The following is a 26,431-nucleotide window of genomic DNA, read 5'->3' on the forward strand; positions in this document are numbered from 1 at the left end:
GTATTTAAATAGCACTGGTATTAGAAGTGCTCGTCAAAAGTTGGTAATAGCAAATTAATGATTATGAAAGCTGACAGTTGTAAGACTATTCCCAAATGCAGCCTTCTGCGCTGTGCAGAGCAGGTAGTCCTAAAACATGCAAGTTAAACAAGTGAAACATTTGGGCATGAGATAAAACTTGTCACTGAAAACATAGAAGAAATCTGCCTTCATGTTTAAGTCCCGTTTTTGTCAAGTGCAGTCACTGGGAATGCGAGATAAGCTACAAGAACAGTAAAATGATGCACAATGTTGATCCATTAAAAATAAGGCACTTGTGTTGTTTCTTTAGAGATGTACATTTGTAACATTGATTGTTTTGTCTGAAAATCATTGTGCTATCTTTGCAGCAGTTGAGTGTTGTTGCCTGAGACAGCATAAATACATCCTAAGCATTAGGCTATCTGTAAAACTGCTTAAATCAAGTTTAAAGATGCTACATCGTTTGTTCACAACACACATACAAGCACACATTCCTTCATTTTATCAGCTTGTTTAGGGTCCAGAAAGAGACCGGTGCACCAATACAAAGCCTATATGTATTTTTCTGTTTTGTGCTCAACTACTTGAAATCGTCTTAGAGACAGTGCAAATTTCAAATGTCTAGATCTATGATGTCACTGAAGATGACCTTAAATGGTTTAATTTTAACTGTTTCCAGTGCTTAGGTCAAGATGTCTTTTCTACAGAGTCGAATGAAACTTGAAGCTGTGTACTATGTAAAGTCTATAAAAATAAAGCTTCCATGGGATCACAATAAATCATATATAAAGATGGACAGAGTAAGAACTCTTTAAGCCACATCTTGTTGATCCTCAGTTGTTTTGTTTACTGGTACTACTTTATCACTGTGCTTAAGCCAACTAAAATGTTAAAAAAAATTTATGGTGGGTGAGAAATCTCATATCTCATCCATGTTCTAACCTAGCCTGGCCATTAGACAGTCTCATTGTATTTAATACAAAGAAAGTACATCTGGTACCACAACAAAGTGTTTGATTTGCTCTTACCTATTTTTACTACACTTATAAAATCAAGAGACTTTGTGATGCTCCAAAACCCCATATACTGGGTTTGTATGTGCTACTGCCATACACGGTCCATTCAATCCAGTTCTAATGAAGAGGTACCAGATTAACTTCTTTGTATGGAATAGGTCAAGAGTCAGTCTGACAGGCCAGGCTTCTTTGAGCTGTCTGTCAGCGTTATAATGGTACAAGCAGGTTACACCGTTACTCTACTGGGGCATAGCTTCTCACAATGGAGACATGTTAATGCCATTTTAGATAACCTTCCAGTTTTAATGCAACATTATTGTCTATGAGCTCTTCGGTGCCAAATGCTAACTTTCTGGAGCTGTTTTTCTGAAATGTCTGACCCCTCTTCTTCCTCTTCTTCCTCTTCCTCGATACTGTGTCTCATGCAGTTCTCCTCCTCTGTCCTTTTGTGGGTCTGTTTTTTACCTGGTGCAGTCCTAGTCCTTTTTGAACTGGACTTGTTCATTAAAGCAAAGGATGTCCCTGGTTGCTGTCTTTCGTCCCCTTCCTCCTCTTCCCTCTCCTCATCATCTTCATTTTCTTCCTCCTCCTCCACCTCTTCATCCTCCTCATCATGATCTTCTACATCAATAGCGAAGCCTAGTTTGCTGTGGTTGGCCAGTTGGAGAAAGGAGGAGGGGGAGTGCGGTGTAGTGGGGCAGGCAGAGAGGGCTGCATCGTACATGGAGAAGGGCAGGTGGAGGTAGTGTCCTGCTGCAGCTGCTGCATAGATACAACAACACGTCTGAGCACAGTCAGGCCGCAGAAAGCCCTGGCCACGCATCATCCGGTAGCGCTTCCGCTGAGGTGGTCCAGGCTGAGGAGGGAGGCAGATCCTGGGGGGCAAGGTGCCATGGAGAGCTGGATGGGGTGGGCTGGAGCTGGGAGGGAGGACACACGGCCCGGCGGCTAACGCAGGGTTTGGAGGGAAACACCAGTCTGTGCTCTGGAGCAGGATTTCAGCTCGAAGTCGCCGCAGGAGGTTGTTGACGAGAACCGAGCGGCGAAGAAAGGCCTCAGGATCATCAATAAATCTCATCTTCTCAACTGAGAGTCGAAGCACATGGGCCCTCTCCTCCAGCACTGGTGCAACCTGTGGGAGAACAGCCGTTTGTGAGTTTGTTTTACAAAAGTGCACTACTGTTGCTAAGTTTAGCATTATACTGCCATTCTTAGCATTTTACACAGAATACTTACGGTCTGGCAGTATGTTCGAAATCTGAAAGGGGCTTCATCTTCGTCATCAATGAACTTCCTCTTAAAGTAGGCGATTCTTGACAAAGACACATGATCAGGAACTCGCCTACAATGTGGCTCTAAGAAAAAGACAAGAAAAAAAATGTTAACTATAAAAAGCACAGAACACAAACACAAAATACTAAACAGCTTTAGCTGGCATGTTAGCACTTTTGCTCTCTCGCACATGCTGGTAACCTGCTAGCTTGTTTATTTCCTGATTGCACTTCACCAGGAGCACCTGCTGGTACATCACATCTTACACTGATGTGCACCTATTGCACTTCCAGTACAAATATCCAAGTGAACATCTGTGATGGGGTGTGCACACACCTCTTGTAAACGGCTCCTCGGAGCTGCACGGCAGGGAGGAGTTTGACAGACAGCTCTTGGGACAGCGCTCTGATTCCCAGATCTGCTGAAGGGTGGAGAGAGGAGGGTCTCCTTCTGGATCCAAAAAGGGATTCATTGACAAGACAAGGGTCATCTCTTCCTCTGATATCAACCTGAAAACAGAAAAACACAAAATAAAGCCAATCATTCTTATGTCTTGTTTAGTAAAGTATATGGTTTAATTTTACTGTTCATAATCCAACATGACAATTTTACTTCTGCTGACACTTTGTTTCGAATAAATACCACCCTTTTGGCAACAAAATACAATATCTTAAACCCTCCAATTATTGTTTACATTTGTCTATAAATGTTAACAAGCAGGTTATCTGTGCTACAGCGAAGGCATTGGTGTTTAGCGGAGGAGTAAGCAGCTTCCAAGCTGCCTGACAAATCTAAATGACAATAAGAGCGCACAAAAAAATTGGCAGATGGCTGGCAACACTGAGATACGCTTGGTACTGTAACAAGTAGGACACAGATGGAGAGATGACACCCACTCACACCATGAATTCCCTATTGATTAGGCGCTAGGAGAGTTAGTGAGATGTTTGACACCAATTTGTTCAGTGAAATGAATCCCACACACTGAACTGCACTGGGAAGCTGTGTCAACAGCGTGGTAATCTAAGAAGCAACGGAGATGTGTGTAGAGCCAGGCAGAGGAGCGCACAAAGCAAACAACAACGGGGAAGGTGTGTGGCAGGTGCATTTATGAGACTGAAAAAAAATATTTGGGGTTCATTACTGGCAGTGCCTGAAAAGTTATCAAAACTCAAATTATATACAATTAATAATGTTTGAGAATTTCCCAGGCACTCCTTTTACACTCCTTAAACTTTGTATTTTCTACAGTGCAACCTAAAATATTTTGTGATAAATACCTAAAAAAAATAAATTAATAAAATGCATAAAAATGTATGTACAAAATGCATGAACATTAGTTTCCATGAAATTAAAACAATGCTTAACAGTTTAGTGGAGCTTTGAGCACTGAAATGAAATCCAGTGTCTGGTGAGCATGGACTTTAACATCAGGGACAGTGCCGGGGGGGACTTGAGGGGGCACAGCACCAGCCCCTCTAAAATAGTCCCCCAAAAACCTTTGCCTTTTTCCTAGGACACCCATTTGTGACTAAATGTTTTAAAATGTAAATTACTACAGAGGGTTCACTACAATGCAACAGACATGGAAGTGGTGGGGAGTACACGCTTGACACGTTATGTAAGGACCCACAGCGAGACCTTAGCTCCTCTTACAAACCATGTCTGCCGCCGCCTCTGCAATGGAGCTTTATGGATTACAACATGTGGACATACAGATTAAAACAAAGCACAAATCCAGGTGTTTTTGATGAGGATGCAACAAAGTATGTAAAAAATACTAGAGCTAACATGTCAGTTAAGCACAATATTAGGCCCCTTAACTGTATGCTCAAAGTTACATCAATTGCTGCCTACTTGCAGTGGACCATATTGTGCAAGCCTAGAGCATATCTCTTTGTGGTTCATAAGACGCAGGTGAAGCACTTTGATCACACTGAATAGCTGTCATTTTGTTCTCTGTTCTTCCTTCCCTTCATGCAGGATTCACAAGCAGCTGTTGGAGGTGTCACTAGCCAGACCTTGTTGTCACCACTGCACCCCTTCAAAGTATCTGCACCCCACCTCCCCTCCCCGTCCTCACCCATCAGCCTCACCCCTGGAGGGCAGCTGATTAAAATGTCCGCTTCAATAAGCTCCCGGCTCTACGTGACTGAACAGTTTCATTTCTGCGTGATGCCTTTTCCACTGTTTGCGTTTAACTGACTATTCACACACACACACCTTAAGCTGTTGGAAGATCATGTCAGACAGTGGTGCCGCTACATAAACCTCAGGAAGGATAACATTTGAGAGGAGGTTGTGGGTTTGGGCAGTTTTATCAGTGTTCAATCAATTTCTATGTTTGCAAATTTTCTATAGGCCCAACATTTTCTGTGCATGTATACACCATTATAATTTCATACTATGAGCTCATTTTATTGTTAGTTCTAAGTACTGTTTATCCTCATGCTCTAAATGCAGACAGTGTTGATAATCACATAATAATTACACTAATTAGAAACATGGCTCTGCAATTCCAGAGACAACCACTGCAATAAAGGATAAAGCAACTAGCATGAAAGAAATATAAATAAAAAGATGCAGTTTTATATTAGGTTTGAAAAATATGAAACACTGATTGCCTATTTATACGTTATTTTAGCTAGAAAATTCAAATATTATTTACCCACAGCCCGTACTAATGCTTTATATCTTAGACAAAAATATGGCTCTATGTTTACACAATTATGCCATATTTACCATACCAGATAAATGTGCAAGTGAAAAGTTTATTTGTGAATTTAAGCAAAGATTTATGGCCCTGCTATGAATTTTAAACAACATAAAAATAGGATATGGGAATCTGCTCAAAAAATCCATTGGTTACTTATCTAAAAGTATATTAAAGTCAACTCAAATAAAAAAATGTATTTTGGAAAATGATTCAGGAATATTTCTATCATTTACAAAATGCTCAACAATTGAATACCGATACACCAATTACAAGATAAGGCCGAGGTCTTGGCAGAGGTAAAAAAAAAGCATTGACTGATGCACTAGAGGCTGTCCTTGGATGTGGGTATGGTCCCTTTCTGAAGCTGGAAGAGCAGATGCTGGATCCTTGTGCGTCAGAGGCGACACATGTCTACAGTAGCTCCAGGCCAATGGCGGCAGACACATAGAGAATCACTGATTTGGAGGGAGAATGAGCAGACTTACTTTAGTGTTACATCAGGGACTCTTCACCATGTTATTACACCATGTTGGACCTAAATTCCTCCACTGAGTGCTCCCCCGCCAAGGACCACCAACAAGGGCCAATTATGTCAGTGCCACAGAGCGCTAGTGCCACGCTTAATTAGCAGCTCCGACCCCGCTGCCTCCCCCCTGAGCTGCCTCTTTCCCTCTCCTCTCTTCTCCATCACCTCCTCTCGCTGCGTTGTTTGTCGCGTTTGCTCGGGCACAAAGAAACAAGCATGCCATCGCTCCCCGGTGCCCTCCCTGGGGACCTCCATCTCGACAGCCCAACCCCTCCTCTGCCTTTCATCCCCACAGTCTCAATCTCTCCCTCTCTCCCTCTCTCGCTCCTCTCTGTGACATCCTTTCAGTGGCGGTCACAGTTGACAGCTCTCTGAACCAGGGGCTGAGGAGAGAGAAAAAAATTACAATAAGGATAGCGACAGAGCAGCTTCCCCGCATGTACAGCAATACTTCTTGTTCTTCAAAGAAAATGAGGAGGAGGCAGCGGAGGGGAAAGAGAGAGAAAGAAATAAAAACAAAAGGCCGAGGTGCAGAGGAAAAGCTCCTGGGGGGATATCATTCCTCTGTTAGATGTTGCTGTCTGCATGTGGTGGGAATGTGAGTGTGATTGAGAATACAAGCTGTGTGTTATCGAGGTGTTAAGTAGAGAGGATTCAACTCAAACAAGGTGAGAGATTCTTATAAGGATTCTGACCTTGTACACATATATATAAGGTATGGCCGTAACTACAAATATCATCAAATTAGTTTTGTTTTGTACACTGTACGTGGTTCTGCATTTAATATGTATATGGTGCTTTGTAGCAACTATTGTAAAAGTAATAATTATATAGGTAGATTTAGTGGATATACCAAATAATATGTATATTTTACACTCCAGTCAGTGTAGTTGATTAAGTTATTGTTTACTTTAGCTATAAAAACATGCCCATCTAGGTGCTGAAAGACAAAATGGTTAACTATTTTGGGGCAAGACTGGAGATTTATTTTTTGAATGTTTTGCTGTTGTTGTCAGATAGGACTACAGATTCTACAAAATTTGTCTTAACCCTAAAATTGACTCCTGGTCTGGTCACTGTATTATAAACATAGGGTCAATGTATTTGCTAGTCAGTTCTTTCAAAATTCTTCCAGTTAAAATGTACTCAGTAACTCCATAACAAGCCCAGTGAACACTACGGTGGTATTTTTCATATCACTTCCTTTACCCATGTTGAACCATGTCACACCTTGAAACTGCTAATTGCCGCATGCTTTGGTGTAAAAGACAGTTTCATCTCTTTGTTTAGTCCTCTGGCTTCACTCTTATCTGCCGCACTCGCAGATTCACTACCTCTGTCTGACTCCTTTTCATTACCGCCTTTTGATGATGAGCAGTTAATTGCAGAGCGAGGGCACTAGACAAGCGGAGGGCGCAGGAGAGAGGGAGGGATAGAGTCGGCGAGGGGAAGGGAAGATAAGTGCCCGAGGAGCCTTGTCAAGAGCAGAGACAGATCACCCGCGGGGATGATTTCTGCTGCTGTGATTGACTCACTCCCTCCAGAGCAGAGAGACAACGCACGGATCGTAGTGTCCTGAAAGATGTGGGGAGGAAAGTCAACCTAGGCCACCGCAGTAAACTCATCTGCTCCCAGTGTACGGCTGATGTAAGACCACACTGTAGATTCAAGACAAGAGAGTTGTTTTGTGTTCTAAAAACATTTGCTCAAAGAGAAGTGACAAAATAATGTGTTTTTTAACAGATTGATCTTTTGTTTGCATTCATCTTGCCTCACAACGGGAGATATCGCAGTGGCAGAATTACTCTCCAAGGACATAAAACTGAAAACACTTGCCACCTGCTTTTCACAAGTAACAAAACGGAGCAGCACCATCTACTTTAGGTTATTTTATCAATCTGCCCAAGGCCTAAGAAGGACAAATCTTCACAAAATAACAAAAATCCCAGTTGCCAAAATGTGCACTCCTAATTTCCTTTAGATGAATAAAATAGCTACTCACATATTCACTGTGGCTGTATCGCAAACAAGGCAACACTTATTAGTGCAGGAGATAATACACTTTTATTCAACTATGCACAATTGAATTTAGAATCTTACAAAGACTGTCTTTTACAAATGGGTTAAATAATGTTTTTGCTCAGTCTGTTTCAAAGCATCTTTTAAAAAGTAGGATTTTTTTGGATACAAAGAAAATATTCTAGAGAGGCTTGGCAATCTAAGTGCTAGGTGAAACAGCATACTGATACGATGCTTCTCTTTAAGTGTGCCTTTTAACAAAAATCATATTCTTGATCATTTAACTCTGAGCTCTTTTTTGAATAGTAGTTATTTACATTATAAATTGATGCATGGTTCTCAAAAAATAACATTGAGTGAATATAAAACATTTGAGTAAAAATCTTAATGTTTTGCCTTTTGGAGGTATTACAAGTGTTGGATACAAATACCAGGGCTGCTGTTGAGTTCAAGCTGAAAGAGCACTTTGGCTCAAGGCAAGAAAGATTATACTTTAAATATTCATCAAATCAGTGCCTGAAAAAGTCTAACCTATTGAATGAAAAGGCACTACATTTGGTCCCACAGTCTCAGAGGAGGGCTTCTTGACTTCCTCTTCCATTACAGGGTTCACTTGGCGGGTTTTCTGTAAAATATTCATGAACTGTAACCTCAAACCGTAATATTTCCAAAAGTTCTGTATAAATAGTCAAAATCAGACTTGCTAATCATATCATCAACATCTTAAATCACAAGCGTGCCGTAAGTGGCTCCTAAAGATGAGTGGTTTGTTATTCGTACAGTAAAACCACCATTTTTGTCTCTAAGGTTGTGCCAGAAAATCTCATTTCTCTGCACAATATAATGAATCTGCCAACACCAGTTGTACTTGAATTTATTTCTGCAAAATGTTCCAAACCAGTTTTATGGGCACTTAATATTTCAAAAGTAGCGTTTCCGACCATGTGTAAATAAGTAGGTTAGCCTTAAAGGGCATTTCTCCTTGGGGAAGTTCTAAGTGTATATAATCATATGTGGCTTACTGCTTGGTTACACAGAGCCTTTAATCAAAACCATTTTAAAGACAGTGTTGTTCGAGCCAGAGCTGAGAGGAGATTTTATTTGTTCAGCGACTCGGGGGAGCAAGAGCCATGTCTCTAATAAACTTTGTGCTCTCCCTCAATAGATTTTTCTGCACGGCCTCAAGAATGCTAATGGATCCAGCATGTGGCGTTGTATGGGAGCCCTATCTGTGATGTGTTTATGTGTTTACTTGCTGTACTTTCTGCCAGGTTTCTCCGAGTGTTTGGGAGCCACAGGGGGAGCACAGTCAAGGCTGAGGTTTTCACATCAACACGGAGGAGTTCTCAAGCATGACAAATGACTACAAATGTTAACAAATATTTTGAGAAAGGGTCGTTTGCTCCGACAAATGCATAAATGACGTAAGATAACATTTCTTTGTAGTAAAGCAGGGTGTTATAAAATGTATACTGACCCATGCTTGTAACATAGGTCTTACTCACTCAAATCGCTATTCCTCAGAGACAGTTCCTGATTTGAAATGGTATTGAATACTAGATGTTTGTAAATGTACAATGACACAGTAAATACCACTTAAAGAATAAATAATGGTGTAGTACATGGGAGTTGCACATTAGTGAATGCTCTTGTAGTTAATGCAATAGGTTAGGAGTGGGTAATTAATAGAATTGTCAATTATTGGTTCAATTTTATGGAGAGGTTTACAATCAGTCAGTAAAAGCACGTGATTTGGAGCAGTGTTCAGACTTTCTGTCTTGATATGTTCATGAAATCAACACTTTATTTTGTTTTTGAAAAGAAAAAAATAAAAGTGAATCAAAACTCAAGATCAAGATGAATTGCAGGAAAAAACAAATGTGGTTAATTTATTGTCATATGTCGAAGTCGCACCATTGCCACTCTGCTGTCTAATCTAGTGCCTGTATCAGTTGTTATAGACTTGGACTGATACAAACACATGAGCACTTGACAGCAGCTTGCAGAGTGAGTGTTTTCAGACGTGTCTGTTGTCGGCTGCGGTGAGCTACTGTGTGTCACTACATGTCCCTGTGCAGTCCAGGTGTGTTGTGGACCTGCTCAGTCTGATACGTCTCCCACACTGAGAGAGAGAGACAGCACAGACCTGATCGGACCTGACACTGGTGACAGTCATTTCCACAGTCAGCTCCCTGACATGTCCTGCAGTTTGAGCTTCCCCTGGGACACTTCAGAAAAGGCATCTGTGTACAATGTAACTACTGGGTTAAATTTTGTATTATTTTGTTCTAATGTGAATATTGGTGTTTTAATATTTGATAAAATGTATGAAAATACTGTTATGACTATTTTGGATGTTAATTTGGGTTAGATCGTTAACCCTAATTCTTTTGTGAATGACTTCTGGGTATAAGTAGTTGAATTTAAAAAAAAACTTAATTTGAATGAAATTAACTGATGGAGTGTTAACATTTTGAACTACAATGCATTACCACTTTCTTTGACTCCTCAGAACTCTTTTATGTTTTTTTTGGGTTTTTTTTGGAGATGCTACAAAATATGAGATTGTTTTTGACCGAGCATGTAAAAAGCATTTGCTCAAAATTCATCTTTGAAAATAGTATAATAGAATGATTTATTGAAGGTAAAGGTCTGCGTAGATCTGTCGGAACAGTCTGAACAGTTGTAATATATGTATTCAGTGCGTGGTATGTCCTTGTGGCTGCTTATCGACAGACGGCGGTATATCAAAGGCTACAAATAAAGCCTGATAATACATTCCATCCCTCCTCAGTCAGATGGTCTGGATCAGAAACAGCATTTGAAGATCATTCGAAGTGAGAAGTCTGAGCCAGGCTATCAATATGGCTGCTGGCGTGCATGTGGAGAGCGCTGCCATGAGAGGCTCAAGTACACAGCCAGACAGAGCACATAGAGAATAGATAATAGCTATTACCACGTCAAGATCTCCTTCAGAGGGCCGGCAACGCTGCACTGAACGTCATGAATCAAAAACAAGCCTTTGAAAAAACAAGCAATTAGCCCCCTACTAGCGTCACTCCGGACCAGCCGCGAAGCACTAGAGCCTCACACAAGCTTTATGAGAGATGATAACTAGGATACATCAATACACTCCCAACACAGTGTTTAGACTGTAATGGGGAGCAAATTCATAAATGTTGCAATATTTTAAGAGCTGCTGTAATAACAGAAGTAGAAGATAAATTGTTTGGTATTTATGTTGTGATTTAAAAGGTGCACTATGTAACTTTTCAGGTGGAGGTCCAGCTTCTCTTTATGGAGATGTCATGCTTTGCCTTGAATGTTGCACAATGGCAAAGTTGTTATTGCCTTGATCAGGACTCAGGCTATTTAGGGTCAAATGTTCTTTCTTTAATGAGACACAGGCTCTTGTATCTTCCAGTTCACTAATAGTTGGTTCTCTTAGTGACCGCTTGTGGTTGCAGTTAATATAAAATCTGTTCAAATATTCCAGAGTTCAGACAGTGTTCTGGATCCACACCAGAAAGTAATCACAAAAACAGACGCTCCCATGGGCTGTTGAATTCAGGGCTGCCAGAGAAGGCAGCAGGAAAAAGCGTATTTAGCACTGGCTAGGTCTGTTTACTGGGATAACAGAACACTTACAAAAAACATCAGTTCTTTATTAGGGTGGAGTCACTTAAACTCCTAAAATATTGCGAAATATTGCCAATAAAGGCTGCAGTATAATGGACATAAAACAATTTGTAGTACACCTATGTAGACTTAGGTTATCCTATGTTTATTTTGTGTTTGAAATGTATAGGTGACAGTACAAAGGCAAGTAACAGGTAAGATCTGTGGAGAGGCGACCCCACTCAGAATGAATGTGTTCGAGGTATTTTTCATCAATAAAAACACCAGTCACTGAATAAATGTCACACTGGTGAGTTTAATGCTATACTGAGGAAAATTATAGGCAAAGCAATAACATCTCGCAAGGTGACGGACACCCCACTAGAAAAGTTACATTTTGCACTTTTCTTGTTTATGTTACTACCCTTTAGCAAATATACATCGTAGGCATTTTTGGATTGGACAACACTGCAGAAAAATAAATGATCTCAAATGGGATTATATGACAGTGTTTGAAATTAGAAAGTCTTTCAAAAATAGCCACTTGCACCATGACGCATCAGCCTTTGTTCCTCTGCCGCTGCATCTCACATTGTGTTAGTGGCAGCTCGCAGCCTGTCAAGAGTGATCAGCATGGCGTGTGCTGGGCGGAGGGTCGTCATGGCGGCAGTGGCGTGACTGCGCTGAGTTCAGGGGCCTCGGGAGTCTGAGCGCTGACACATGTGCTGTGACAGGGAGGCTGCATTAGCCACAATCTGAGGACAGCTTGTTTGGGCTGCGAGGGTTAACAGGCCATGGCTCTGTGTGTAAGGCAATGGCCCACTACCACAGGGGACATGTTTGACATAGAGGGCATCCGTAAAATGTACTTCATTACAGCAAAGGTGGCTTATATAGGATACAAGACCTGGGAACATGATATGATGACATCACATGATGTGCACAGTATTTGTTCCATGTGCTTGGTTAAGTTTTGATATGACATAGGTCTAAATGAGTTCAATGAGTTGGTTGAATGGTTGTTTTTCAGTTTATTTATGCAGTGAAGACTACACGGTTTTCCTATACTGTGGACGTGGTTGGTTATGGTTACGGTATTCCACCTGTCAATCAGGCAAATCAGAGAAATGCAAGTCCGCCGTGTAAAGACAAACATGGCAGCTTACAAAAATAATTTATTGAGAAATTTGATTCAGTAAAAGCATAGACTTCAGCTGAATCTAAAGCCAAGCATTAAAAGCAGTTAAACTGGGGTAATAGAGATGACATTTTGTAATAAATAATATGACGATATTTTGAAATGGAAATGTTGTACGTTCTACCATTAAGATACAAGCTCCAAGTAAGCGGCTCTGATTGGATAATGAAAAAAATAAAACTTGACAAAGAAATTACCTGCTGTGGGCCTGACTCCAGACACTCAGAAAGGCCAGAGTGATCAGTGCTGTGCTTGACATAACTTTAGGTGGTTGAATTCACATCAGAATAAAATTTCTGACAAGGGTGTTGTCCAATCAATAAAATGTAACAAATTATCAAATAAATTTAGCCTATAGGTTTTGGCATGGGCTTCTTGTCCTGCAATTCTTCATATTTATCAGCACTGATATCCAAAAATCTTTTGTTTCACACCTTTTTTCTCTAGTAAACAAGGTGGACACATCTGTTCAAACTGTTCAAAGCGCCAATGAGCAAAATTTCACAGTGTTTTTGAGGTGAATCATGAGGCGGCTGTTGTAAAACCATCGTGTCACACCTTCCATGTGTGTCCGCCTGCTTCTCAGGTTGCCCACCTCTGAGCTGAGTCTTTCTTTAGCACAAAAGCGCATTCATGATCGGGAGGTATTGCCACTGCTGAGGAAAAAAGAAGTCTGGGGCTACACCCTGCAGTAACAGTCAAACCGCTCAACTTGTCTTGGCCCGAGACCTTTTCACACAAACGCAGCAAAGAAAGAGAACAGACAAAGGCAATGCGACAGAAGCCGGCCTATATTTCACTAACTGTCAACACCGCTGTCATGGCATTTCGTTTTTTTCCACCTACCTTCTGAGGGCTGTTGGTAAATTGCAGATAATTACATGTGTGCGTAGGAACAACACTCTTTAAGTAGTGTCACTTTTATAGCCCGCCGTCTGTTGTCGTGGTTGCCTTTTAAAATGCATTGAATCTGCTTACATCTTCGCCATAAGAGCTGTGTTTTGAAATGCCGCTCCAGATGTGAGAGTGCACCCCCGCTGTGGGAGATGAATGACTGAGGGGGGCTGTGGGCTACCTACAGGTTCACATCCCTAATGAGCACAAGAGTGTGTTGGGAGCACGATATGATTGATAGTGGCGCGACCGAGGAGGAAAATAGAGGAAAATGCAGCAAGTGCTTTTGATAAAGAGCAGGGCGAGGGAGAGGGGGGCTGGCAGGAGTTAAAGAAACAAAATCTGGCATCGGACGTCCAAGATTAGGTGCCAAGAACTGGTCCACAAAGCAGAGCCAGAGAGAGAAAGAGAGAGCGCTTCTTGTCAGTTTAATGCTTGCCTGATGTTCCTCCCTGTTGCATACTCCACATTACACACTTCTCCCTCTAAGGAAAATAAATAGCAAAGGTGGAATTCCTGGCAAGTGACTCCGGATGTTGTTGGCAGTTGAAGCACCGTTACCAGTTGCTGTGAGCTTTAGGACTGTGTCTCTTACCAGATAAATAAAGAATTCAGAGTGCTGGTTGGGTGTCCATGTACAACTTGGCACTATTTTTCACAAAATATCCTGTCTGGAAGCTGAAAGAGTAAGCGGTCCACTCCGAGCCGAGCAGATACAGTGACACTAAGTCGAAGAAACCACAAAAAATGACATCAAGGAGAAGGAATTACAACCGCAGCATAGGAAAGCGGCTAAATCTCATTGCTTTCAGAAGGCAGTGGTAATTTGCAGTTGAGAGCCATTCCTCCAGAATAATGAAGAGAGGCTGGACAGATGCCAAGAGGGTGGCTGGTTATGTCAGCCTGCATAATGTGTTAGAACAAGGTCTCTGTCATGTCACTGTAGTGGGCTATTGACTGCGCTCAAGCCCAATAATCCCTGTATTACAAGCTATCAATCCACCACAAGCTATAATTACTCCCTTATACAAGTTATTTCACATATGGAGACATTTTTCCAATCAGCTAACGCAAGCTATGAGGGTTAAAGTTTATGTTACTGCGATCAAAGCCTAGTTTACAGAAAACAAAGCCTACTATATGTTTAGCCTACATGGTCAGGTCAACCTTTTCAAAAAGAGTCTTTGCCAAATAGGGGAATGATGTTAGTAGGCTTTGTTACAGCATCCTGCAAAAATGTTGGGAGTAGGCTATCTTACCCCATACTTTATACCCATTTGAACTTTTTTAGACCATTTTACTTGTAATAAGAGTAGTTTTGTGCTCATCGTGCCTCTTACCTGACTTGAATGGTCTTGACCTCGTCCTTGGCTCCACTCTCGCCTTCTGAACGCCACTGAAATCCAAGTGCACTGTTTGGGGGGAAAAAAAGGGAAAAGAAGAAAAAAAAAACTCCTAAATAAACAGTGAGTCCTCCGCTGGCTTCCCTCCGGTCTAAAATTAGTCAAGTCACAGATTGACGAAGCGCTACGGTGCTTTAAACACTACTTATGTAATTACTGGTTAAATCGCTAATTGTCTAATCATTGAGCGCGAGCGGCTCCCTCCTCTTCGTAACGGCGCGAGACACTGAAACATCCCGCGCGCGCTTTTACTCTGGGATAAAGATAAACCCGTGAAAGCTTTTGTTTATCTTGTCCCCAGCGGTGGTGCGATGAGGCGGGAGGAGAGGAGAGCTTGTTGTTGTGTGCGGTAGTCCATTGGCGGTGTTTTTTGTCGTCTGCGCACAGGGCTCCGAGCTGCTCGCGGTGTCGTGGCGGGGTTGACAGTTGAAATGAATGTGTGGCGATGAAAACAACAGCAGCGTCGCAGCTCCATCCTCCAACTACTGCCGAGGCGTTCAGGGCGGCTCGGGATTTCAGGCTACATCCATGTCTGTGTAACTTGTTGGCTGCTATTTCAAAAAAATAAATAAATAAATAAGTAAATAAACAAAGATTTAAGTGAAACGCTGCTCTAAGTGCTTTACAATCAGTGAATGCAAATAATAATAATACATTTAAAAAAAAAAGAAACAAAATCTAAGAGATATTTGCAGTAGGCTATTGTCCATTTGGATAGACTTATTTACCCATAATCAAAATTAACTAGGCGTAGTGTAAATAACAAATAGGCCAAATTAATCACAGTTTTGATTTGGGCTAGAATGTATAAAATAGGCTAATAATAAGGCCTATAGCGTCATACTTCAGCCTAAATGCAAGTAGACTTACTCTTAATTAGGTGATAGACCATTAGACTGACGTTATTATTATTATTAGTATTAGTATTAGTACTAGTATTAGTATTAGTATTAGTATTATTACTTGGTAGTGTGAGATGTCCTATTAAACGCTATTTGTTACTATGTGAAACTGAAACGTCCCACTGTCCTTGGACGCATCCACTTATTTCCACACTTATTTTAGACCAGTTGTGTGTTGGAGATCGGGCTCTGCAGGGATGTGACCGACAAAAGAGGGGAGGGAGGGAGCGAGCCCCGATCATCTGTTCTGCATTTCCCCTTTGATTCAGCAGCAGCCACTGAATCTTATTTTCCAGCTCCACTCCCCCCTAAGCGTTTTGTCCTATGCTCAACAAAGGAATGTGCTGCACAATATCTGTCTGATTGTAAACGTCTGCTCCAAGCTTCTCTTTGTGCATCCTTAGACACAGGCTATAGCAGCAGGCGACCTAATTATATATATTTGTAAGTCAGGCTATGAAAGAAGGCAGCTGACCAAATCTATAGGCAGTTACATTTTGCATTATTTGCCCACTTACAGCATATAACATACATTTGCAGTGCATGGCTACACATCACCAGATGGTACAATAACAGCCAATGACACGCACTGCCAATTGTCACTTCAGGGAATCGGTGCTTCCAGCCACACTTGGCATCCCTCATATACAGTTACTCAGTTACACATCCAGCTTTGGAACACTTGAAGTAAATACAATACTTGCTCCACCTGTTGGTTGTAATTTGGAAATGCAATGTTGACTGACAGCATGTGCTTTAAATAGCCTACAGATTCAACCAGTTGGCCTATTCAAATGGGACTAGAGTAAACTAATAAAGTATGCAAACTATTCAATCTATATAGTTATAGTTATTTGGATAATTGTTAAGTAAGACACAAACCAGGTAGGGTTGCACAAACAGTGTGATACCAGTAATTGTGTAGTAATAAAGCTAATAATGGAAGGCAACGTTTTTTTTTTTTTTTTTTTTTTTTTTTTTTTTTTTTATAAGCAGTATCATCACATATAAATTATTTTCATCATAAAGACTTTACGAATAAATCTGGTTACAGAGGGAAAAGTAGTAGATTTACAGTACATTAAGACACTTGACACAAGTTGACTGAGTGAAAAACAGTAAGGCACCAATGCCATCAGCGGCATAGGTAGTAAACAAATTAAGGAAAGAGTAATAACACAGAAAAAGTTGTCTACAGCTGTAATTTTGGGGAACACTTCGTCCTATATGAAGAACAAAAAAAAAAAAAAACTACATTTGTCAAAAATAGAATCACTTTGGTGTGATGTAGTTTCAAATTTTTCAATTTACACACGTTTTAACAGTACCAGGTAATTGCAATGTACGTGGCAGTTTTAACATGTCAGTCACACCTAAGGTACTTGGTGTGCTGTGAGTTTATGTTGATAATTAATGCATGATTTTTTTTGTATAATTTTCACCTTTACACCAGCCTGGAAATGTTTCTGTGGTGTGACTGTTATAACTACAGAGATTGTATACTAACAATGATAGACAATTTATTCAGCTGGTCCTATTATCAGATAAAGGGTGTCATTGCTCCTGTTTACTTTGAATGTGCTGTGCCGATTCTTTCGTATAAACTGTTCAGCTGTTGTGCTTACTGTATCACAGCAACATTCGAACAATTCATTTACCAATTCTGTTGTATTGCTTCTAGGATGGGTTACCAATCTTTGTTACAAAAATAGATATGAAACATTTATATATAAAGTATGTAGCAGACAATCAAAAGTGGCTTATCTAAATACCAAATGGCATTAAAACGAAAATATGAAAAAGCTATAAAAGAGCTTGTGATCTTGTACGCACACATACTCAGTAAACACATCACTGGTTTAGATTCTACAGGCACAGTCAATAGAAAATGAAAATTTAAGTGTGTAAGTGAGTGAGCTATGTAGAAATGCCTGTAACATTCTGTACTTTGTCATGAATAGAACGATCTCATTCTTGTTTTGTGTGTGCTTGGTACATAACAGCTCCGCATATGTCAACTTTGGATCTATAATCTGTTGTACAAAAGCAAGTAGTGCAAAGAGTACCTATAGTGGATGACAGAAACATTGATATTGAAATGTTTTGTGAAAAGTTGACTGAACGTATGGTCTTAAGAATGGTGAATAGATATCTAACACCAAACAACCACCACTTAACTACTTACTCACATTTTCTATTTAAAACATCTTTGTTCAAACTATGCCACAGCATATAGGCCACATTCAGTAATCAGTAACAGTATGTGAAAATAATAATCAAATAATACATTACATAAACATATAAATGATGATTAAAAAAACTTTGGCAACTCAATATGCGGCAAAATAAAAAAAAAATAAAAAATACACTCCTCCCTTGTTTAAACTAGAGTTCTACTAGAACATTCACAGGTAAATGTTTTGATTGTCTAATTTCACCCAAAACTACCCTGAACATTTCATTAGTGTACTGTAATATAGAAATTTAACTTTATTACAGGCCGATAGGCCAAACTAAATATTTAATTTCAAACGTCATTAAGGAAATAAAATAATACATGACAACATAATACTTGGAAATCATTGTCTGTATGACATGAACAAACAAGATGACCAGCTTCACCAACATAACTCAAAAGTGTTTTAGATGAAGCTGAGCCAAAAGACAAAGTGCCTGTATAAGATCATGTCGTATGTGTGAGAATTCCATGAGACACTGTTTGTGCTCCTCTTCACAGATGTGCTGATCCTGGTTTCCTCTGTCTCTTGTCGTGTCTCCTGGCTGCAGCCGGCTGCTCCTTATCCCCCTCTGGGGCAGAGGGCTGTACAGTTACACCTGACCTGTCACTGTTAGGACTCCAGCAGACTGTGCCAGCGGCAAACCTGCTGTCCTTTAGACTCTTTCATCTCAGTCCAGTGGGAGAGCTCTTCCTCTCCGGAGCTGTTGAGGCCCAGAGAGATCCAGCCAATCATCTCCTTACGCTTCATACTGCGTTTGTTGTAGACAGACAGAATGAGCGTCACATCAGAAAGTTGAAACAGAGCCACCTGGAAGATGAAGGTCTCTTTGTATGTGGGGTTGGGCTGGCCTCTGCAGATGGACGTCTTACACTTGGACATTTCATGGCCCATGGAGTTGAGCAGGGTCAGCTTCACATATGTGTCTAAACAGAGACAGGGCAGGACAAAGTCACAGGTCCAGGTGAGGACAAACATTTTAGCACAACTCCTAAATCTACATATCAATGGGTCACTTGTGCAAAATCTTTATGCTAGATCTTTTTGTTAACTGTAATAATCTGGCTGCTGTCAGGGTCTAGACAAAGCCCCTGTTCTATAGTGATGCTGCCACTGCAGGTGGAACATTAGGAGTACATAGGACATGTTTTCTCCTGATCAAACACAAAGCGCTGCACTCAGTGCAGCTGATAACAGAGCACAACTCAAAGGGCGAAAAGAGTGTTTCCTTAGTCCTGTTGCTATGCAACTATGCTGAACCTGAAGTGGATGATTACTTTGAAGATAAAAATGGACCAAAAGTTGGTAATACATTTTCCTCTTCTTTGAGGATGTGGAGCTCTGTCTAAACAGACTCTAAAATGAATGCCTCCATCAGAAAACCCCTGCAGGAGATGCTATTTTTTATTTGACTTTGGCACAGTGTCAGTGTCATGACAGAAAATGTGCTCAGACTTCCACAGCCCAGGGCAGTGTCCTGGAAAAGGGCTCGCTCCTAAACATTACTCACGTTTGGCAGAGGAGGCACACGCCAGCGGATGCACTGTAAATGACATTGTTCTAGCACCAGCTGAATGACTAGGTCTAAATACTGCTGATTATAATAATAGTAACTGCCTGGAAATGTGATTTTCATAATGAAACAGAAGCACTTTCCATCAATCCAGAAATAAAATGTGACGTCGAGCAGTTAGTTTTCATTCTCTCTGTAAAAATGTCATTCATCAAACAGCTCAGAGTGAAAGAAAACCTCGTACGACTGCCATTATCATGTAATTTAGCATTCACACTTTTTGTATTCACTGCACATTTCCACACAGGAATCACAAAACGAAGCCACAAATCCAGCTGAAAGTAAACGAGGCAAGACTGGCAGCCACAATGGGTCTTTGAGAGTGTTTCGCCCTCGTCTACAACCACACTCCACAATAACGTTGCGTATTATGTTCCTGTCTGAGAGGAGGGGACCCAATGAATTGCAGGGGCTTTCATGCCGTCGAGTGCCAGCTGCCTTCCAACGCCTCGCCCGCCGCCTTGAATCACACATTCAGTTGCTCTCTTTGACATAAAAGCACAGTGGAAAAAATAGCCTTGATTTCTTTTTTGACTGGCGCTGAATGGGCTGTGTGGAGCTGTGGATGTCTTAAGTGGTCAGTAGCGGCGATGCATGGCTCTCTGCTATTGTTCCTGAATGAGAGGGGCTGTGACTGATGATTAACTTGACTGGAGGGATCGGCACTGTTTTGAAATGATGGAAAAGCGCCTTTGAAATTGCTCTGCCGCATTCAGCACACTTCTTCCTCTTTGTGCCACGCGGAGTCAATCAAGGCCTCCATAAGGATTTTGCACAACAGTTTATTTAGTATTAACAGATGTTCAACAGAGATTTTCGAAATGGAGTTTGTGCTTTATATGGAAAGGCAGATCGATTATGACATTGTGGAGATTTTGCAACAGACTGGCAAATACATGGAACAGATCTGTCAATGGGGGGGCAATGCAGTGGATATTCACTGTAAGAGTGTCTTTATTAAGAAGCGCACTAGACACATGCTAAAGTGTGGGGACTAAATGAAACAGCCAGCGATCCACAACAGTCTCTCTGAGCTGGTCATTAGCCTCACAGCAAAGCAGACTGAAAATAGCTGGTTCTACTGGGAATATGTAGGACTGGTGTGCTGGAGTTACTGGCACTAACACAAGGGCAAGATGCAAGCAGTGGAGAGGGGATACATGCACAACTACACACACTTCATGGATGGAGTCTTGACATTACACTGGAATATCTTAAAATTAGAAGAACTTAAATTTGAAAGCCAATATTTTCAGAAGAATATGAAATATTGTACAGCATAGTATTATTGTTTTAAGAAAGCAGTAAAAGCAGTAATTGTATGGTTTTGGTATGTTCATGTGAGTGAGCAAATCACAGATGAAAATTTAAAAATGTCAATTTATTAGTCATGAGATACAAGAAGACTGCTGCAATCAGAAATTACAATCAAACATTTTACACCTGATTTGATCGCTTGCAATCATAAGGTGACAATAAGTTGTGTTTTGATTGATTTTGTGTTAATCCTCTGCATCCATGAAGGTAAAAGTCAAATTTTTTACAGTGAACAGACAGTTCATACTTACCTCTGATTATATAAACCTGTCCCCCTATCAAGTGTTTTAAACAACAGAACAGCCCATCTGACAACAAGGGTTGGAGAGCAGTAAGAAAAACAACGGACCAAGATGTCAAAAGGGAGGTAAGAGAATTGCAGACACAATTCAAGAGGTGAGGGGTTAAAGGAGGAGAGGTTAACAACATGTCACACAGTTTAACAGGAGCAGAACTGGGACGTGCTCCGATCCCTGGAAAAGGCTCAGGAAAAGAGGGACAACAGGGATCAGCCCACACTCACTGACTGGAGGTACGGCACATTCACTACTTAGTTTAAATTAAATAGTAGTGTGAAATTAAGACAATATAAATAAATAAGAGTGTGTTTTAAATATGTATTTGCTCTAGTCTAGTGCATTATAACTTCATTACATGATCAAACTAATCACAGAAATAAAAGAAATGTAAATAAAATATACAACAGGTTTGTCTGTACAGTGTCTATACACACAATAGCCACTCCTGGGTACTTACTGGGTGGCTTGTTGGCAGCCAGGTTTTTGAAATGGATTCCTTTGATGACCTCCACTGACAGGCGTCCCGTTGTGGCATTGTACACCAGGCCCACGAGGATCTCCGGTGTTGAGGTTTGGCTGACGGACTGGAATGATGAGGCGCTTTCACTGCATGTCATGTCTGAAAGGCTGACTTGTGATTCCCCGCCCTGAAAAATGTTTTAGTAGCCATTTAGAAAAATCGGCTGTGTTTGGAGCCCAGGAAGGACTGAGTGTACTTTGAAAAAAAAATACTGCCAAAAAATCAAAAATTCACATCAAAAAGTGAAACGAATGATTTATTACTAATTTGTATTACTGTTCAAGCTGCTGTCTTGATGAAGCTATATAAAAATCAGTATTTAACTAGATACAGAACTAGCCATATTAGCAAGATTTTTACAACTAATATGCTAATCCAAGAAATACATTGAGATACTGGCTTTAATCTCAAACAAAGCTCTCCACTAAAATCGAAATGTCATAAGGTTAACACATACTACATTATAGATCTCAATTTTGCCTCCTATGGCTGCTGGAAAGTCAAAAATGGGTTGTTGGTTTAAAGTGATACTAAAGACTCCAAACTCCGCCCCTACAGCGACGTATCTCTAAATTAGCCAGGTGTTCATTCATATCCAATGTCATTTTACAAATAAAAGTAGACTACCACCCTGCCATAGCCCACACACTGGTCAAACCTAATCATACACTTACTGGTAGTGTGCAGCAGGGGTCCAGTATGACAGGCACAGACATCTTCCCCTGTAGGCAGAGTTTGGTGAGGTAGAAGACCTTCTCTCCCAGCACCTTCTCCTTCTTCATGCGCCTCATGCTGTAGAGCCTGAACCTGAGGGCGTAGTTCCCAATCATCTCCGCCTCCACGTGACTGAAGTAGAACGTTTCAGTGAAGATGGGACAGGGCCCTCTCTGGACACCTGTCTTGGCCCTCTGCTTCTTGGTGGGCAGCAGAACCAAATGCACCTGCCAGGAGAGGTTCCCTGTCCGCTTCACCGGGGGGAGGTCAGTGGCGGCCATGATGGTGACGCCCAGCTGCTGGTCCTCCGAGTCATAGTCGAACACCACATCCAGTGTGCCGTACTTGGCTATGGGGTCCGGCTCATAGCCTTTAGGGAGCTGTGCTGCTGATCCTCGGGCTGACAAGTCCTATACAGACACATTCATCTCAGAAATGAAAGATGCATTTTAGAACATTTGTAGAGGTCTAAACTACACTTCCAAGGGATTGAATAATAACTACACCTATTTAGCCCCAGTAAAGATAGAAGAAAAACTTCATTCAAGATGGACAACTAGTTTATTAAGAATGATACTAATGGCTTAGTAACTATTTACTCCTAACCTCTTAACTATTCCTGAATTGTACTTAATACACTATTGATATACTATTAATACTGACTGTTGATTGAGGCTAATTCATTTATAGTTATTATAAAGTGTATCCATGGGATATAATGTAGCTTGAACCCTACATTATAGTACTTAACCTATCCATCTTTGCAATATGCTAATTACAACCACATAATAACGATTAAGCATGCAGTAAATTAGCAGTACAGTAGCCTACCTCTGGGCTGAGCACGGCTGTACTGTCACTGGGCACATCCTCCTCATAGCCCTTGTTCAGGTAGCTCTCTGTCTCGGGCCCGTCGCTGCCCTCACTTGGACACTTGCTGTAGGACATATGTGGGCTACCACTGGTCTGGGACAGGTCGCACTTGGCGTCCCCCAGGTCAGACAGAGTGCAGGACATGCGGGGGGACCCATTCTCATCCTGGTAGGGCGGAGGCTGCAGCTCGTCCAGAGGAGGGGTCCGGCTCATGCGCTGGATACAGTTAGCTGCAAGGAAAAAATCAAGTAAACAAAATAGCATATATTTAAGATTACTGTCATTGTTGTGGCTGAAAGTATTATATGATATATATGTAGACCTATTTGCTCCATGGGGCAAATGCATCCTTCAACAAGTGCCTTTGGACAACAGGTTTAGGAGTACCAGTAGTTAGTGACTATGGGCAGGGATAGATGATAGACAGGGATACGCAGCTGAAGGAGGACCTGCTGTTTTTTGGGGAGTTAATGGGGGTTAACCAGAGTGTCAAGAGGATAACTATTCACATAAAGAAAATGCAAACTCCACACAGTAAAGCCCAACAACATTACCTCAATGTTGGTCTATTGTCCTAAAGCAATCTGATTTTATAGCCACAGCTTTATTATCCTTCCATGCCCAAATCACATTTGAGACACTACATTTCCCCAAATCAGTGTTATTGACTAAAAGAAATGCACAAAGAGCTTGTGGTACAAACCAACAGTTCCTTTGTTTTGTGGAAAGCGAGTGTGCTGTGCCTTGAACTAAACACATTAGAGTCAGTAATAGGCCTGTGCAGCTGAGCTACACCTCCGCAGCTGTTACGCTATAGCAAAGGGAATAGAGAACGCTTTAAGTCTGAATATCATTTATCATGCAGATCTACAAATATCATAACCACAGATTCAATTAAAAGTGCAGGAAAAAGTACCAGTATAAATATTTATGAGCTTTCTTTAATTGCATATTTTAATTACAAGTAATGTCTTAAAACAGGATTGATTTAATGTAGAAAAAAGCTCACTTCTCCTTGACTAACTGGAGTATATGGAGCACATAGAATTAACATAAAATTACACCTTAGAAATGTAATGACAGCAGAGCCCTCTGAGCGAGCATAATGCAGTTAGTAATTAATGTAATACCTCCACAGTCTTCTTATGTAATGCAGTTCAATATTTATATAGCAAGAATAAAGTAGTTTTGTACAAATTCTGACTCATGTGATTCATATTATAAAAGTAAATCTACTGTAAAGGTGCACTAACATTTCTGGTTGAGGTTGTGCGACCGGCTTGTAAATGTGTTCCACAGTATGCCATTAAACATATTCATCTTGCATTTATTAATTTATTTCTAAACATGCATTCATACTATGCTCAGGGCTGCCTCTCTATAGAGAAAGTTCACAACAGTTACATAGTACACTTTTAAAGCTACCATCTGTAATTAGACCTGGCCCTGCTGTATTCTCACATATCACCACTAGGTGCTATCCAACTTACTGCTGTCTGACAGCGTGCCAGCTCTAGTCTGACAGAAGAAGGCCAGAGAGCACAGGTACGCCTCAACAAAGGCCAGCTGAGGGGAGGGGTCAGGATCAGGTTTCACATATGCCATCTACTGGTAAAAATTTAGGAATACTGTGGTAGTTTGGTGAAAATATTATATGGTGTAGAGTTAGGAAAGTGTGACGAAAGTGAAAGTAAAATAATAATAATAATAATAATAATAATAATAATAATAATAATAATAATAATAATAATAATAATAATATTATCTCATGGTAAGTTGACAATTACTGACAAGGACAGTGATTTTTATTTTGTCACTTATAGATAACTACTTACAGTATGGGAAGGAAACAACACTTTTACTCGAGTAAGAGTGCTGTTACTTATACAAAGTAAAAGTGCTCTCAAAAAGAGCTATCCATCCATCCATTTTCTTCCGCTTATCCAGAGCCGGGTCACGGGGGCAGCAGTCTAAGCAGGGACTCTCAAACTTCCCTCACCCCAGACACGTCCTCCAGCTCCTCCGGTGGGATCCCAAGGCGTTCCCAGGCCAGCCGAGAGACATAGTCCCTCCAGCGTGTCCTGGGTCTTCCCCGGGGCCTCCTCCCGGTGGGACATGCCCAGAACACCTCCCTAGGGAGGCGTCCAGGAGGCATCCTGAGCAGATGCCCGAGCCACCTCAGCTGGCTCCTCTCAACGTGTAGGAGCAGCGGCTCTACTCCGAGCTCCTCCCGTGTGACTGAGCTCCTCACCCTATCCTAGGAGCAAAAAGAGCTACTCAAGTAAATTTGACTTTTGCATGTAGTTGATATTCTCCTCCATCTTCACAGAGAAAACATGCTTTGGCAGTGCCTAACCTAATGTGAATGGAGAGTACCATCTAAATAAAACATCAGATATGCACCATCTAAGCTCTGAACTGCATACATCTTAATCTGCCACTGATTTCATGGCTCTCACATCTTCAAATCATTCAGATGCCTCGAAGGTGCAGAAAAATACTATACCACATGTCTGTGTGGCATTTACAAAGAGTCTTGAATAGAGTTGTCAGCCTGTTTCTCAAATTTACCTCCTCGGTCCAATTTAGATCTACTAAATTTGAGCAGCTGAGGCTTATACTCCCATCGGGACACTGTTGAGAACTACTTTATACCTGCATCGCTTGCAAAAACAAAATACAAAAGCACCAAAACAAATGACGAAGAGAAACAACACAAAATCTCCTCAAAGTTTTTGGAAAGCCAACAGTGACGTAATCCATATTGTTCTTGAAACTTTGGCTCTTAATAACGTGGGTGAGGTGGCAGCTCAAAGTGGCATGCGTCAGAATGGAGGCATAGGAGTCTTAACTAAGTGTCATAGAGGACTGGATAAAAGGAGCAGTTGCATTGAGAGCAGTTTTTCACGCTGCGCTGGGGGCGGATGACTTGATGGGAGCCGCTGTGTAAAAGCACGACTCGTTGCTACAGCCCGCTAATTGGAATAGTTACCTTTTTCATAACCTTGACGCTGCCAGTTGCCGTGTTCTGACTTCTTGTACCTTTGTGCGGGAACGGAGCTATATCTGTGAAGTCTGGGTGTATGGTGTAAGAGATGAAATGAGAGGTGATATAAAATCTTCAAATTCATTCAATTGGAGGAGATGACTCATACAAATATACTATATCTGTTTGCAGCTGATGCCATCAACATTCTTTGAGGAGAGGGGGGTGAAACTATCTGGAGGCACTGCTCGGTCTGAAGCTCTGTTAGTGAAGTTAGACTTTAATCTGAGCTTTGTTGTAATGCAATCAGATCATAAAGAACTGACT

At 41.1% G+C, this 26,431-nt stretch overlaps 2 protein-coding genes across 4 annotated transcripts in view; both read right to left on the minus strand.

The window, feature by feature from the left end:
* Positions 1–727: 727 nt before the first annotated feature.
* On the minus strand, positions 728–15,130 carry sertad4 (SERTA domain containing 4). The gene is made up of 4 exons (XM_033988882.2): positions 14,621–15,130; positions 2,646–2,818; positions 2,274–2,392; positions 728–2,169 (listed from the first exon to the last, which is right to left on the minus strand). The coding sequence occupies exons 2-4, from the start codon at positions 2,797–2,799 to the stop codon at positions 1,351–1,353; spliced, it is 1,092 nt and encodes a 363-aa protein (XP_033844773.1). The 5' UTR covers positions 2,800–2,818; positions 14,621–15,130; the 3' UTR covers positions 728–1,350.
* A 1,471-nt stretch (positions 15,131–16,601) lies between these two features.
* syt14a (synaptotagmin XIVa) overlaps positions 16,602–26,431 on the minus strand; it is a 28,610-nt gene continuing 18,780 nt past the window's right edge. Inside the window, exons 5-9 of one of the 3 annotated variants that reach the window (XM_055231028.1) lie at positions 23,077–23,348; positions 22,206–22,655; positions 21,469–21,658; positions 20,964–21,020; positions 16,602–18,748 (exon numbers count right to left, since the gene is read on the minus strand). In XM_055231028.1, the coding sequence (XP_055087003.1) occupies positions 18,435–18,748; positions 20,964–21,020; positions 21,469–21,658; positions 22,206–22,655; positions 23,077–23,348 (1,283 nt within the window). In that variant the 3' untranslated portion in view covers positions 16,602–18,434. The remainder of the gene's footprint in view (positions 18,749–20,963; positions 21,021–21,468; positions 21,659–22,205; positions 22,656–23,076; positions 23,349–26,431) is intronic. The other 2 variants (XM_055231029.1, XM_055231030.1) reach the window with 2 other exon arrangements.

Source organism: Periophthalmus magnuspinnatus, chromosome 22 (genome assembly GCF_009829125.3).
Source record: "Periophthalmus magnuspinnatus isolate fPerMag1 chromosome 22, fPerMag1.2.pri, whole genome shotgun sequence".
Taxonomy (NCBI): Eukaryota; Metazoa; Chordata; class Actinopteri; order Gobiiformes; family Gobiidae; genus Periophthalmus; species Periophthalmus magnuspinnatus.

Excerpts from the sequence above, each read along its gene's own strand:
- sertad4 (XM_033988882.2), bottom strand. The coding sequence starts at position 2,799 with ATGACCCTTGTCTTGTCAATGAATCCCTTTTTGGATCCAGAAGGAGAC. Across the intron at positions 2,393-2,645 it reads CGAGGAGCCGTTTACAAGAG|AGCCACATTGTAGGCGAGTT; the intron begins GTGTGTGCACAC and ends TCTTTTTCTTAG. Across the intron at positions 2,170-2,273 it reads TTCGAACATACTGCCAGACC|GTTGCACCAGTGCTGGAGGA; the intron begins GTAAGTATTCTG and ends GTTCTCCCACAG.